Source organism: Mobula birostris, chromosome 17, assembly GCF_030028105.1.
Source record: "Mobula birostris isolate sMobBir1 chromosome 17, sMobBir1.hap1, whole genome shotgun sequence".
In the NCBI taxonomy this organism is placed as follows: Eukaryota; Metazoa; Chordata; class Chondrichthyes; order Myliobatiformes; family Myliobatidae; genus Mobula; species Mobula birostris.
The window spans coordinates 63,953,578-63,970,394 of NC_092386.1; the positions used below are offsets into that span (position 1 = coordinate 63,953,578).

At 39.0% G+C, this 16,817-nt stretch overlaps 1 protein-coding gene and 1 long non-coding RNA gene across 6 annotated transcripts in view; one reads left to right on the forward strand and one right to left on the reverse strand.

The window, feature by feature from the left end:
- LOC140211714 (tudor domain-containing protein 7-like) overlaps positions 1 to 16,817 on the forward strand; it is a 122,528-nt gene that overhangs the window by 54,231 nt on the left and 51,480 nt on the right. For all 5 annotated transcript variants that reach the window (XM_072281803.1, XM_072281798.1, XM_072281799.1 and 2 more), the window contains one exon: positions 202 to 422. In XM_072281803.1, the coding sequence (XP_072137904.1) occupies positions 202 to 422 (221 nt within the window). The remainder of the gene's footprint in view (positions 1 to 201; positions 423 to 16,817) is intronic.
- Positions 1 to 16,817, reverse strand: part of LOC140211715 (uncharacterized) — a 32,250-nt gene that overhangs the window by 6,847 nt on the left and 8,586 nt on the right. The window lies entirely within an intron of this gene.

The window sequence follows — 16,817 nt, forward strand, 5'->3', positions numbered from 1 at the left end:
TCGATCCCTGCAGAATTGGAGCTTTTTAGTATAGACTGGTAATCAAGGTAAAGTGACTTGTCTGCTCTTTGCCCAACCAGATAAATAGTAAGTTCCAGTAGTTCAACATAATTAATATTCAGTAAGACTATTAATTATAAAGACCCTTATCATTGGTCTTGTGATTTTGGTTTTGATAAACTCTCTTTTTCAAATTTGTAGCCTTTTGGAGCAATACCGTGGATACGCAAAAATATGATTCATCAGCTCTTCAGTCAAACTACAATAGTGAGTTGGTGCAGTCTCGACTGAAGGAAATCTTATGCAAATATACCAATGGAATTTGGTTCTCAAAACTGCCACAATTGTACAGAAAAATGTTCAATGAGGATCTCCAGCAAGAAGTTTTAAAGCAGTTAGAACATTGGACCCATGTGTGCACAGTGAGTGGGTATTATAATACCAGCCTCATTATTCCAAAAGAGAATTTTGAATGATTTTTCCAGATTTGGTTAACTTTTTGCTTCTGAAGCTACTTCTTTCTCGTCCATCTACTATCCTACCATGTTATGGGCTGGGGGGAGAGAAGAATTAAAACCTGTGCATAATCCTGAATTGCAGATCTAACAATAGGTTTTTTTAAATCACCACAGTAATTCATGAGTATCTAACTGAGAAATATACACTGCTATCAGTCAATGATTTCAGCTTAATGTTTTTTGGAATAGTTTTTTATAGGTCTGCGATCAGCTTGTAAATATAATTCTTTCAGCGTAAATTACTGCTTTAAAGGGAACTTTTCTCCTTTTCACATCTGGTAAGAGTTGAACCTATTTCTTTTTTTAAAAAGTCTGTTTATTTCTTTGAGATTTTTATTAGTGTTTTTTTAAAAACTAATAATTTACGCAAGTGCTAATGATAATAAATGCCATGAGTGCATTCAATATTGTGTCGTGCCCTTCCCCCAACCCCCCGAGCTAGTTTTTATTTCCCTATCCTCACATGCTCATCTTCAATACCACCTGTGACTTCAATGATCAGGTCTTCTGTGTGGACAGATGTGAGATGGCTTAATATTTTGTGCATAATATCCATACTTAAATGGCGAGAAGATGGCGTGACGACAGCACGCACAGCCTCTCTGGTGAATGATATCTGTAATCTGTCAAGTAGGGGACTGTGCACAATTCTGATTTGGTGGAGACAGACGTGAGTGCATAGCGGAACATCTGGAAAAACTTCTGAAATGTCTGCTTTGCTATCGCTGCTACTGTGTGGTAACCGGAATCTCTGGAGCTGAAGGCCTCGAAATCCTCGGCTTTGCGTGTTTCAGCTGCCAGGGAGAGGTTGAAGGCACTCGGCAGAGGATGGCGCTCGGGAGGCTGTATCGGAGAGGCTGCTCGGAAGACCGGAGTTCTCGGACGTTATGGACTCAGGGTCGGCTGTGGTCCGCTGCTTCCAAGGTATCGGCAAGTTGACGGTGCCTGGAGGTTTATGGCAGGAAGTTTCTCCCTTTTGCTGCCTGCTATCGGGGACTCAGGAGTCGATCGACTCGGGACTTTGAGACTAATTTTTTTTACTGTGCCTATGGACTGTTCTTCATCAAATTATGGTACTGCTTTGCACTGCTGTAAACTATATGTTATAATTATGTGGTTTTGTCAGTGTTAGTCTTTGGTCTGTCTTGTTTTCTGTGATATCACACTGGAGAAACATTGTATCATTTCTTAATGCATGTATGCATTTCTAAATGACAATAAAAGAGGACTGAGTGTTCTCATAATCTAAAATACATAGTTGACATTATAAAATATTGTAATTGAGTATCTCAAACATTTTTTAAAAAAACTTGCCAGTTTATTATTTAGGTGTAGGGGCATTGATCAGAATTGTACAGCACAGAAGCAGATCTTTTTGCTCATCTGCACTACTTCTAAGTGCTTGCTTTGGGTTCCTATCCTTCTGCCTGCCAAATCAAGCATCTGTCTAAATGGTTCTTAAATAAAGTGATAGTAATTGATTCCAGTTCCTCAGTACTATAGGTATCAATCATTCTGTGTAAAATGAAAAGGTGCCCCTTCAAATCTTGGATGTGTTAGGTCCAGAGTAAATATTGTAGGTCCAATATATCCAATCTCTCTCCACAAGCTAAGTGGTCCTAGTGAATCTTCTCTGCATGGTAGTGAGGCGGTTAGTGTAATGCTTTACAATGCCAGCAATCCTGCAATTGGGTTTCTATTCCCGTTGCTGTCCGTAAAGTGTTTGTACGTTCTCTCTGCGACTGTGTGGGATTCCTCTGGGTGCTCTGGGTTAATAAGATGTGGGCATGCTGTTTGGTGTTATGATCACAATCTTCAGATTGTGTTGATCATTGACGTAAACGATGCATTTCTCTGTATGTGTTGGATGTACTTGTGACAAATAAAGCTCATCTCTATTACTGCAGCATGGTACACATAATACTGCCTAAGTGCAGCATAACCATTGTTTTGTAAAGTTGCAGTGTGACGTCCAACTTTTATATTCTGTGTGTAATGCTAAGCGGGAGGGAGAGCCATGTCAGAAAGAAGCGTTAGATTGATTTTGGAGTAGGTTAAAAGGTCAGCACATCATGGGCCAAAAGACTGTTCTGTAATGTTCTTTATCTTTGTCTATGAATGCAAGTATGGTGAATGCCACCTTTGCTGCTTTCAGAGAACTATGAATTTGAATCTCAAGGCCTTCCTGTTCATCAGCATTCTTTAGTGCCCTACAATTTCTTTACTTACTTGCCCTGTCTTTATCTGATTTCCCAGAATGAATCTCTTCGTATTTGTTTGGATTAAACGTCATTTCCCAGTGCTCTGCCCAATATTTCATTTAATCTATAATCTGCTGTAGCTTTAAGCAACCAATTAATTAGTGGTTTTAAAAACTGAAAGCTTGTGTTTTTCATATTGAGAATAGTAAAACTAATCTGGGATCTGATTGTTCTGATGGTTTAGCATCTTGTTCATTCATTGGTCTGGAATGTGAGCTGAGGGTTCAGAGTGCAATGGAGTTAGGAACGTGGAGAGGTCTTTGGGTAGAGTTGGTGTTGGAAGTGTTGCTCTATTTCCCAATCTCTGTTAATTCACCAGGTCCACTACACATTACACAATAATGTATAATAAATGTTACAAAAAGAATGAAATAAAAGTTGTTTTATAACAACGGGAGTGATATCCAATAATGTGGAAAAGTCTGCTAATCTTGCGCTACCCATGTCCCAAGGCTGCCAGATGATAAGTGATTTACTATATTGCCAGATCCACCAATAGATCGGAATGTCTTGAGTTCCAATTTATGTACAATAAAATGGAATCTTTCCTAGGACTTTGACAACAGAAGAGACATATTGTAAGTAACATTTCTTTGCCTTTTTTTAAAAAAAAGGTGGTTCTGCTGTTTGGTTTATTGGCAGAATGCTTGCGTCTTTACAGATTGGGTAAATCTAGAAATCCTTTATAACCATTCAATCTTGTTTAGCACATCTGAAGAAAATGTACAAGTTTACTCCACAGCAATTCCAGAGAATCCCTGAGTAAAAATATGTATTGATATAACTTCAAGTTTTATATTTTTTACAAAAGCTTCATGTATCCTGGGAAAGAGTGGTTTGAGTCCAAATACAACAATAATACCCAAAGAAATACTTTTAAAAAGCCCTGTTTTGAGGTAGTTTTCAACCTTGTTACATTTAAATTACAAGAGTGAGATTCACATGTTTTGTTTGAATATAATATTGAGGCGCTATTTTTAAATTTCTAAACTATCAATTTATTGGAATGGAAGAACAAAAATAAATTTGCGGTATTGGAGGATGCGTAGATGTGTAAGCAGAGCATATGAATTGAGGCAGTTATGTTCTAACATGAGCATAAAAATGACTTGCATTTAGATAATCCTTGACTCAATGATGAGATGCCCTAACTGCATCTGCAACTGAATTTTCAAACTTATTTTTGCCTCAAATTATTTAAGTTTAACATAAGAGTATTTGTATACTTTTGAACTTTTTTTCACAGTCATGTCCATTAAATGGGAATTGAGCAATTTTGTTTTCCATTTTAGTGTGAGGAATGGGACCTTCATCATTCCTCTGTGTGGCCAGACAATTTTATTTTTGTTTTATTCTTTCACAAGACCATTATACAATTTAAGATTACTTGTTTTTCTAATGAGGCTGCAATGCAGTGCTCTAACTCGGGTAGAATTGATGCAAACTGAAATGGTCCTGAAGAAGCTTCTTAGCCTGAAATGCCAACTGTTTATTCATTTTCATAGGTGCTGCCTGATCTGCTGAGTTCCTCCAGCATTTTGTGTGTGTGTGTGTGTGTGTGTGTGTGTGTGTGTTTTGCTTTGATTTTCCAGCATCTGCAGACTTTGTGTTTGTGACTTGAAATTGGGCACAACAATATTTAGTCAACATTGTTAATGTTATTATTGTTAAACGACTGTCCTGTTGCAGATTGCTATACATATAAAGGCAAACTGAATCTACAGATTTGTCTAAATTTTCCATGATTATCAATTCGGTGGGATGGAGATCTTGTGTGCCTATTATTAACAAGGCTATTTAATGGTTTCTCAGCTTTTTTCAGTTTCCACAACAGAATAGATGCCTGTCTCATTATTCCCACATTCCATTCTTTTGTTACATCATTTTCTGCTATGGCACTAATGTATTTATTCAAATCGAACAGTGGGTTTACATTGCATGAATGGGACAATTCCTCCAACGTTAACTGTGTGACATTGAAGCTGCTGCAGATATCACCCTAAGAGTGAAATTTAGGTGGGACTAGTTATACCGATTTTCTTATATGGTCTCCCAGCAGGATTGTGAACCACATGATCAATAGCTAATGTAACAAAAAATGTCATAGTTAAATATTTCAAGCTTAAAAGTTTTCATGTGAATGTGGTAACTGCAATTGTGCTTGTTGCTATTTTCGTATAAGTCAGGAGTATGGTTGCGTATTCTCCACTTGCTTGGATCAGTACACCTCCTGCATTGTATCTTGATGTGTTTATTTTTCAGGATCTGATTGGTTATGCAGATTGCTATTTCAGAGGGAGTTTTCAAGAGTCAACCACATGTAGTTGGTTTAGATTGCATGTGGACAGACCAAGTGAACCAGATAGGCTTTTAAGAAAATGTGATAGCTTTTTTCTTGTGGTGGTAATTAATGATTGTCACAAATTTCAAATTTAAACTCCATAGTTGCCACGATAGGATTTGGATTTCGGTCTATGTCTCTGCGTTACTCGGAAGTTAACTTGATCACTGTACCATCACCGAGTATAAAACCTCCTGCTTAGTTGCCACATCAACAAATCTTGTTTTTTTTTAGAAAGATACAGCATGGTCACTGATCCTCAGGCCCAATGTAACCAATTAACCTACTAACCCTATCACGTATATGAGGAAACTGGAGCACCGGAGGAAACCCACACAGTCAGGTGGAGAGCATACAAACTCCTCGCAGACAGCAGTGGAATTGAACCCAAGCGCTAGCTAACCTCTACACTACTGAGCTGCCCCCAGGTTATCTCCCATGAATTATTTGCTGTGGTACACTTGATTTATCTACAAAGTACGTTGCAGAAACTTATCAAGGTTTCTTCAATAGTAATTTCAAAGATAAGAAATGAAAGACAATAGAATCAGCAGTGGGCTTTACACCTGCACTGCCAATGGGCAAGATCAGCATTTGTCTTTTATCTTTGCCTCATTTACTTCCACTAACCCAAATCCCTTGATGCTAAAAGATATTGCTGTGCCTATGACGGAGTCAAAGAAAGGCAGCAGCTTTTATGAAGACTATTGCATGCAAGTTCTTCTCCTCTCCCAGTACTGACATTTATTCACACTTGTTTCCTTGGCAGCTATTTTGCCCATGAGGTTGTCACAATTCACAAAGCTGGCTTTCTACCCTGTATACTCAAATAATTATGGATGCTCCCATTCCTCCCCACCCCCCAAAAACACATTTTAAATAACAATATTTTTGTTTTTATAAACCTTTAGAATTCAACCAGCAAATAACTGTAATACAGAAAAGCAGTATAAAGCCTAATAATATTAACTCCATAATCCTGGATTTTTACAAATGTTGTTTATCTCACCTGCTATCACCTCTCTGAGCTTTAGCAGTTGAACTAATTTTTCTTTTTGCATCATCCTGTTACTTTATTATACATAATTTAATTTTATTTTTGATTTTAGAGTGGCATTCACTAATGATTTTGTAAATGTCCAGTGAAGGAAACTCTTGTGCTGGGGTATTGTGAGCAAGTATTTCATTTAAGCAGATTTCCAGCAGGCATTGCAATTTTGCCTTTAACTGTGCTGTGTGCAAAAGCTACGTCACAGTGATTGACGAGAGAATTTAAGGCAATCGATTATAAAAAAAAACCTGCATTGTAACACTGAATGCAGAATCTTGCTGAAAGTGTATGAACTCTATAAACAATGGCTACATATTTTTTTAATGTGGTGAGTTGACAAACTATTGTAACGTGTTTGGGTGTGGATAATGGGTATGTTAATGGTATTTTAAACATGGTTTCACACATGATAGCTTTAAATCATAATCACATGTGTTGAAGACTTTTCTGGCAATTTTCCGTAAGAGTTCATTCTCAGTTTTTTTTAAAAAAGAGCAAGTATTTTTCATATGTACTTTGGAAAATGATGGTATACTAATTTGGATAATCTAGTTCAACTATTGATTTTAGTCACCACCTTTTTGTAAAACAGGCTAAATCCAAGTTTTTGTTCACCATTGGTTAAATATGTAATAGGTAAAAAAAATAGCAATTGGCTTTTAGTATGTTGTATCACTGTTTCAGCTGCCTACACCCAAATGGCTGAAGTATATTCTGCTACTGCGTCTGAGTTTAAAAAGGACTATTAATCCGTCTGGTAGTTCTTTGTGCTTAGTTGCATGCAGATTCATTTGCATTACCTTTGCATTTTTTTTGTTACTTAATTTATATTTAGCCAGCCTTTGTCATTGATTTTTTTTTTCTCTTCTACATTTTAAACCTGATCTCTGCTTCAGGGAGCCATTTCAGTTTTAAATGTTTTCATTTCTCCAGAAGCTTCAATACTTAATACTGTAAGGAAAAGTGCTATATATTAACCTTTTCATGATATTGTAATATTTTAACAAAAAAATTGAAAAAATGAAAAGTTCCCGATGCAGTGCTAAAATTGGCAAGAGTAGATGTGCAGGAGTCCAATGATTTAGCAAATTTGTCCAGTGTGTTGTTCTGCCAAATAGACCATGCTAGTTTTAATTGAAATTCCCAGTCGCTGATAAATTGCCTGATTTTTGCTTTGATTCTGCGGTTAGATGTAGTATTCAAGTAGGTGTCGGGATAAATCTGCATTCTATGGGTAAGGGGAAAACAAAAGATATTAGCAATATCTTTATTATCAGCATATAGATACTAAAACTGCAAGTATGTCAATTTCAGGGGAGGATTGGGATCACACTTAGATGTAATTGCAGCTAGTGTATGGGTAGTAAGTTTTTAACTAAGATACTAAAAAGATACAAGTCCATACTGTACACAAAGAAGGTGAAGTGACATCAGAAGGGAGGGGAAAAGAAGAATGTGGAGAACTGAGGTATAAAGGTTAATTCTTAAATCTTTTTGTAATTTTTTTTGAAGTTCATCATCAGACAAACATTTCCATAAGATGCATTTCAGAAACTGTACATATATAATCATATTTGTCACAAGTCTCCACATAATATTTATCTGAGGTATACACTTAAAGAAAGGAGAGGAAAGAAAGAAGACTGTACAAAGTAGGGAGTGATCTTTTTTTTTACAACATATTCATTGACTTGTGAGAATAAAATCAGGCCTATGAGGTGTTATGTAGTTAAACCATTTTTCTCAAACCCTAAGATCATAATAAAAAGGAAACCACAAGGTAATTTGTTACAACATGAGCAAAGAAAAACTGCAGATGTTTACTCTGCAAATATGGGAAAAGCTGGACCAGAAGTCATTAGCACACTTTGGGTTGGGAGGAGGGGTGGGTGTGGTACCCTACCTGTGACATTGCTGTGTGTGATCACCTGAACCAATGTTTCAAAAGGTGATTAATGTTCCTCCCGGTACTCTGGCCTCTTGCCCCTTTACTGACTGTTGCAATCTACCATAATTAATAAAATGGAAATATTGTTTTTTCACAATTTTGTAATTCTGCATATTTTTGAAAGTTCATCCCATAACTAAGATGGGGGCATTTTGTAAGCAATTAGTTTCCTGATAGGAAAGTGAAAAGGTAAATAAAAGGAGAGAGATGTGATTTCTGTACTTGACAGAAAAGTATTTCATTTAAGGTATTAATAGTTAAATATTTTTAGTCCAAGAAATGTTCTGTCATCTTCTAATGCAGATTTTTTTCCTCCATTTTCTGGTTAATACTGTCTCTAAAAGTTCCTGACCTGTTAATTTGAATGAGATATGATCTAAAACCAAATTCTCAAATTGATAGAAACACTTAACTGGCCAAGCTACTTAGTAGAAATAAGGTTAAGATTTTGATATCACAAACGAGAAAATCTGCAAACGCTGGAAATCCGAACAACACACAGAGAATGCTGGAGGAACACAGCAGGTCAGGCAGCATCTATGGAAGAGTACAGTAGACGTTTCGGGCCAAAACCCTTCGGACCCTGCCGAAGGGTTTCAGCCCAAAATGTCAACTGTACTCTTAAGATTTTGAAATGATGTCATCATTTGGACTGATTAACTTGAAAGCGTGAGACCGCAACCTGGAGCAAAGCAAAATGGCTGGAAGAAATCAGGTGGTCAAGCAGCATCTGTGGAGGCAAAGGTGTGGTCAGTGTTTTGAGTTGAGACCCTACATTAGGACAGGGTGTAGAGGGAAGATGGCCAGTACATAGACGTAAGAAGGAGGAATGATGGTGATGGTAGCTGATAAGTGGTTCTTGCCTTTCACCTCACTGGATCCTGCATCCAGCATATTATCCTTTTGGCTTTCCCACCACCAGTCACATCTTCCCATCATCTCCACCCCTCTCCCCTCTTCTGCTTTCCACAGAGACCAAACCCTAGCTCTCCAAGTGTCCATTCCATCCCATGGCACTTTCTCCTGCAACCATAGGTTGCTTGGCATTCCGGATGAGGTAGTACCTTGGATTTGACAATGGCTTGGTGGGAGAAGCCAGAGCGTTGTAATAGTAGATAGATACTTTATTGATCCCAAAGGAAATTAGTGTCACAGTAGCATTATAAGTGCACAGATATACAAATATTAGAAGAGAAATAAGAAAGAATAAAAAAAAATTACCCCAATCTAACAGGAGGGGGGGTCATCATTTTCCTGGCTATAGATTGACTCATTATAGAGCCTAATGGCCAAGGATAAGAATGACCTCATATAGCGCTCTATCGGGCAGTGCAGTTGTCTTAGTCTATCACTAAAAGTGCTCCTTTTTTCAGCCAAGATGGCATGCAGACGGTGGGAAACATTGTCCAGAATCACCAGGATTTTCCATCTGGTCCTTTGTTCTACCACAGCCTCCAGTGTGTCCAGTTTGACTCCAATAACACAGCCAGCCTTTCTAATCAGTTTATTGACCCTGTTGGCATCACCCATGTTTATGCCATTGCCCCAGCACACCATCACATAGAAGTTTGTACTGGTGACATCAGACTGGTAGAACATGTGAAGGAGAGGCCTGCATACTCTAAAGGACCTCAATCTCCTCAGGAAGTAGGGATGACTCTGGTCCTTGTTCACAGCCTTTGTGTTGGTCTGTCTTCCAAGTGCACCCCCAGGTACTTGTAGGTTCTCACCACATCCATGTCCTTGCCAGCAATAGTAACAGGGACCAGTGCAGGCTTAGTCTTCCGAAAATCCATCACCATCTCTGTAGTGGTTAGTGCAATACCAATACAGCTCGGGTGACAGAATTTGGAGTTCAATTCTGGCGTTGTCTGTAAGAAGTCTATATGTCCTCCCCAGAGAATGCATAGGTTTCCCCTGCTTCAATTTCCTCCCACATTCCAAATGATGTAGGGAGGTTAATTGCTCAATGTAAATTATCCCGTGATTAGGGTTAATCAGAGGCTACTGAGGTGGTGCAGCTCCTAAATAGAAAGATAAAATAATTCTCTGAAAGTAGTGCCATAGGTAGATAGGGTCATAAAGAGAGCTTTTGGCATATTGGCCTTCATAAATCAAAGTATTGAGTACAGGTGTTGGGGTGTCATTGAAGTTGTATAAAATGTTGATGAGGCCTAATTTGGAGTATCATGCAGTTCTGGTCCCCTCTTCAGGTAAAATATCAAAGTTTGAAAGTGTACAGAGGCAATTTATAAGGTTGTTGCTGGGATTTGAAGACCTGAGTTGTAGGGAAAGGTTGAATAGGTTAGGACTTTATTCTCTGAAGCATAGGTGATTGAGGGGATATTTGATAGAAATTTATAAGATTATGAGGGATATAGATAGGACAAATGCAGGCTTTTTCCATTGAGGTTGAGTGAGACCTATGACCTAGAGGTCATAGGTTAAGGGTGAAAGGCGAAATATTTAAGGTAATGGTCGCCAACCTTTTTAAGCCCAAGATCCCCTACCTTGGCCTTAGTGAAAGGCAAGATCGACCTACTAAATTGTTTAGTCACAGGCATGTGCACCAGGCAAAAAAGACCAGAAGTAAAACCCCGCAACCCGGAAACAACCTCTCTCCACAAACAGCCTTCCGCAGCGGGAGCACCACTATATTACCATTATCTTAATTAGTGTTACTTTATAATGCTCACATTACAACACCTTTAATTCTATGTTTCATTATTTAATTTTATTTCAACACAAAAAAAAAAGAATAAAAATTGACTGTTGCACTCAGTGTGATGACTGGGGCTAAACACTTTCTGCTTGTTCCCTGAAATTTGGCTCATAACTACAGACAGCCAGTTTGAGACAGTCTGTGAGGTGTCTGTCAGTAAGGCAGCTCCTGTACTTAGGTTTCATAACCTTCATCTGTTGCAGCACAGTGCCCTCGCAAACTTCCTGATAGACTGAATATTTGAATGGACAGTTTCCTTTGTAAGACTGAATGTTGAATCTGCCACGTTTTGTATTGGTAAGCTGTTACTGAGACACTAGTAGAAGTTTCAGAGGTACGCATGATAATAACACTGTTTTTAACACCATTTGGGGGAATGTTGGAATTTAAAGGGGGAGAAGTGTTATAATGTGAACATTATAAAGTTAACTTAACAGACATCCCACCCTGCAAAAACTCATTTCAGGGAGGTAGCACCATCAATTTGCAGGAGTCTCCTGGAACTTCTGGGAGAGGTGGGATGTCTGCAATAGAGTAGCTCTGTAGCAGCTAGCCAGCTAGTTTAAATAATGTTAGCTATGCTAATGAACGAAAGGCACCTTAGCATTCGTTAACATGTCTTTTACAGTCTTAACCCACCATGGGCAGTAGAAAAGTCACTGTTGCAAACAGTGCAGCAAGCAACACTGTCATTATTTTTGACCCCTATTAGGCAGGGGCACACTTTAGTGTAGTCTGGAGTGACGTACGTTTTATATTTTCTGTTTTTGGAACACACTGCCATGGCATGTGCTCTCTCGCTCTCTCTCAAAAAAATCAATTTCCGGGATATTGTATATAATTTGCGGGCATCAGGGAGCCACTATCAATATGCAGGAGACTCCTGGAACTTCCAGGAGAGGTGGGGTGTCTGAGTTAATACAAATTAGGATAATGGCAATACAGCAACACTCCCGCCCCGGAAAGCTATCTGCAAAGAGAGGCTGTCCCTGGGCCGTGGGGCCCCACCTCCGGCCCCTCCTACCACGGTGCATGGAGGGGGAGCTAAACACAGATGCACACTGGACAGAATGGAAGGAAAACCCCGCAACCCAGAAACAACTCCCCCCCCCCCCGCCACAAACAGCCCTCAGCAGCGGGAGCACTGCCACACCACCATCATCCTAATTAGCATTACTTATTTTTATAATGCTGACATTACAACAGTATTTGTAAACTTATTTTCCATTTTTTTCGGGAGCTACTGGGAAAGTCTCAAAGATCGACCGGTTGATTGCGATTGACCAGTTGGCGACCACTAATTTAAAGGGACCATGAACCCTTCACTCAGAATGTGGAGAGTGTGGAACAAGCTGCCAGTGACAATGTTCTCACTGATTTTTTTTTAAACAGCTGTGCAGACCAACCATTGTACTGAACAGGAAATTTTTATATGGCCTGAAAACTGCAGTAGTCTTTTTTCCACAATGCACATCCTATGAGTATTTAGAATGAAAATTGAAAAATCACATACTTTTTGATTATTGAAAGGTATAAAGAAATACTGTATAACAAAGATAAATTTTCACTTTTCATAAACTTTGTTGGCATTCGGTGGGCCGGCTATTTATTATAAATGAGCTACCAACTTCCATTCTGTGTTTATTGTTACAATTTGTAACATTGTTGTAACTTCAAACATTGACAATGTAAAAACTATTCCTATATCCCTTTCCATCTTCATCCAGACTCCTACCCTCCCTTAGGAAAATTCTTTACCCTCTCCCGCCTGATGCTATCAGCCCAACACCCACCTACCTGCCTTCTTTGTTTTCTTTCTCCCTTACCTGATTGCTCATCTTCCTTTGTCTTGTTTCAGCTTTCACCCTTCACCTTCCAGCTTTGTTCACTTCTCCCTATCTAATACCCCACCCAGTTACAAATTTTTACTCTTCTGTGTTCCACTTACTATTTGCCAGCTTCTGAGTCAACACCCATCTTTCTCCCCCTGCACTCCCAAAATCTGGCTTTATCAGTCTATCGTTCTTCCCAGGTTCTACCTATCACCTGCCACCTTTGGCCTCACCCCATCCTCACATTTTTATATTGGCTACCTTCTCTCCACGTTCTCAGATCTGGTGCAAGAATTCAAAATGTCATTCATACTTTTATCTCCACAGATGCTATTGACTTGCTGAGTTTGTTTCTTTGGCCTAATTAACTCAGTTTTTAAGCGCATATTTTGCCTGATCTTTCCATTTTTTTTATTTTTTGGGTAGGTTTTCATATAATGAGGCTGGGTAAGTTTTATTAGCAACGTAATAAGACAAAAAAGCCTTGCAGAGGGTGGTTAGGGGAGCAGAGAAGGTTATTGGGGTCTCCCTACCTTCTGTCCAAGACCTCTTTTAGAGTCGATGCCTCCAGAAGACACAGTACAACATTAAAGACCCCTCACACCCTCTCCATGAACTGTTTGTTCTTCTGCCATCAGGCAAACGTTACAGGGGCATCAAAACTAAAACCACGAGGCTACTAAACAGCTTCCTCCCACAGGCAGTCTAAATAGCTGCTCTACCTGACTCTGCTTTGGACACTTATAACTTGATTTTAACTGACATGTGGCTGTTGTGTTTTACTATTTATTGTTATGTTTAGTATTTAGTGTTGCGTTTTGTTATGTTATGATTGCACTGCTCCTGGGAAACACTGTCTCATTCTGCCCTGCAGAGCTGATGTATGGTTAGAATGACAATAAGGTCTTTTGAATCTTGAATCTTTAAATCTTAAATGTTTATGCAATTCACACAAGATGTGTTCGAATGTTTTTTCACTACCATTCAGGTAGTAGCAGAAGACCTCATTAGGTTCCATTCCTGTTCCTGATAAAGTGGCCTCTGAGCCTATTTTCTTTAGTGAGCACTGTAGTGAGAAAAGTTAAGGATGTAACACTGATTCAGTTTGCAGTAGCTGTTCCAGACCGAAACATTAATGGGGCACTGTCACTGTATTACCTGCCTTTTAGGCGATACATTAGAGTAAAATGTGTTATTTTAAGTATGTTTGTTTTGAGGTGTAGAGAGACAAGATAAAATGTGTGGGAGAGTTGACTACCTGGAGATTAATTATGGATTATAACAATGAGTAGATTGGAATTATTTAGGAATATCATAATGGTGGTGTGGCAAGGAATATTTAGACTTGTTCATTTGGTTCTCACCATCAAACTGTGCTTTGTGCTTCATAGTTTATTATGACATGGACCATTCAGCCCATCAAGTCTATGCTGGCAATTCAGTTCCTTTTCCCCGTTTATTTCCCCTAACTTAGTGGGCATAAGAGATGAGGTGTTTATTCTTCTCTCCCCAGTACATATCATGAATAAGGTACTGTGATGCTACAGCATGCAAATAGCTGTGTGGTGTTCTTGTGTATCCACATTTTATTTAAAAATGCAGATATTTTTGTGTTTTCTGAGGACCGGTGCATCAATTGACTTCTTAAACATATTCAGTAGTCTCACCATTCATCTAGTCCTGTAAGAACTGTGGTCAGATCCCTAGGGTATTTTTGGTTCACTTTGATTTGAGCACCTCACTTGGACTACAGAAATGGGCGGTGTTTGGAAGAATCAAATTAGCATCAATGCTTCATTGCTCAGCTTGGTTTTTCTGTAGGATAGATCTATTGAAAGTAGTCCACATTAATCTATGCAATTAGAGATGGGTCTCAAATTGAAATTAAAACTGACAGAAGCACAAAAACTGGTAATTTAAGTAAAAAGAGAGTGTAACATTAAATGAATTGTAAAGTCACTAAATTTTTTATAATTGGGAGTATAACATTCAAGACTACTAAATTTTACAACCTTTGATTGTCAATTGTCAACTAGATATTAACACCTTTCTCCACTCTGCTGGCTTTAGTTGCATCTTTGAGCTAGTTGTTTTGCTCTGACTATGAACAGCTAGAATAATCCAGCCCTTTGTTACATCATAATAACCACTGCCTCCCTGTGTGGTGAGTTACCACCGCACACAACTGTGTTTGCTGTCTGCAGCACAACATCTCAGTTCAGCTTGGCTTGCCTCGCATATCGTCTCGCATCGCTGCATGTATGTCCAAAGAATGAAAGTATATTAATCTTAAAAGTCAGATTCAAAAGGTTGTTCAAGTCGATTTGCATTTCTTTAGGGATGGTGGTAAGCAGATCATTTCGTAGAAAGATCTGGAAAGGCAATGAGGGACGTAAAACAAAAGCTGGAACTTTGTCATGACTCTGCTCAAGGGGAGGGACGATGCTGGATTCTACACATTTAAAACTAGATTATTAGAGCAAATTGGTGCACAAATTGCCAAGTGTTGGTATTGACAGTGTCGATCCCATGGCTGAGGTTCAGACATTGTGGTATAAGTTTAACTGTATTCCAAGTGAACATCTGATGATTTGGCTTAAGATTTTAGTTAAACTAGCAAGAAGTAGGGAATGGAGAGATCAGTGAAGCATTTTCACAATGGTTTTACTTTTGTCCATTGTTTTCAGTTGTGAGTTTGTAAAAGGTTTACAATTGCTTAACGAGCAAATGCAGCCTTGAAAATGGATTAAAAATTTGGGAATATTTTTTGAGATTTGATGCAACAATTCACAAGAGCGATGTTTGTGGTATATGCTCCTTGTTCTTGAGGATATCACTGGGATCAATTGGTGTCACCAGCTAGTATGTGAAACTATAGCACTTGTTTTATTTTGCTGCCTTTAACCTATGTGGGGATGTTAACTAGAGAGCATGTCCTGTTTCCACACTTTTCTTTTGTTATCCTAGTACAGTGAAGATTAAATAGCTCCTGCTTTAAGCTATTATTGTCTTGAAGGAGAGTTCCATAATAAGGTTGGGGTATTCCAGTGTATTGATTCAGAAGTTGAAAGTAAATTTATTATCAAAATACATGTCACTGTATATAACCCTGAGATCCATTTCTTTGTGAGTATTCACAGTAAATACAAGAAACACAATTGAAGGACCATACACAACAGGATAGGCAACAACCAGTGTGCAAATACAAGAGAAAAAAGATAATTAATAATCAATAACTATTGAGAATATGAGATGAAGAGTCCTTGAAAGTGAGTCCAGAGGTAGAGTTGAGTGAAGTTATTCCCTTTTGGATTAAGAGCCTGTTGGTTGAGGGGAAATAACTTCCTGATCCTGGTGGTGTGGATCCTGAGCCTCCTGTAGCACCTGTACCTGATCGAAGCAGTGCGAAGAGAGCAGACCTGGGTCGTGGAGGTTTCCTGATGATGGATGCTGCTTTCCTGTGACAGCATTTCATGTAGATGTTCTCACTGGTGGAGAGGGTTTTACCAGTGAGGGATTGGGACTTAGCCACTACTTTTTGTGGGATATTTCATTCAACGGCATTGATGTTTCCACACCAGGCTGTGATGCATACTCTCTGTCACATATCTATTAAAGTTTGTCAAAGTTTTAGATGTCTTTGCCAACATTTAAGGAAGTAGAGACGTTGCTGTGCTTTCTTTGTAATTGTACTTGTGTGCTGGGCTCAGGTCCTCTGAAGTGATAGCACCAGGAACTTAAAGTTGCTGACCCTGTCCACCTCTGATATTCCGCTCCCGCCCCTCCCCCCCCCCCCCAGATGAGGACTGGCTCGTGGACTCTGGTTTCCTCCCACTGAAGTCAATAATCAGCTAATCAGCTCCTTGGTCTTTTTGACGTTGAGTAAGAGGTTGTTGTTGTGGTACCACTTAGCCAGATTTTCAATCTCCATCCTGTATGCTGATTCGTCTCCATCTTTTGATTTGGCTAGCGATGCCGGTGTCATCAGCAAACTTAAATACGGCATTGGAGCTATGCTTAACCGCACGGCCATAAGTATGAAGTGAGTAGAGCAGGGAACTAAGCACACAGCCTTGTGTTGTACCTGTGCTGATGGAGATCATGGAGAGGATGTTGTTGTTGTCAGTCTGAACTGACTGGGGTC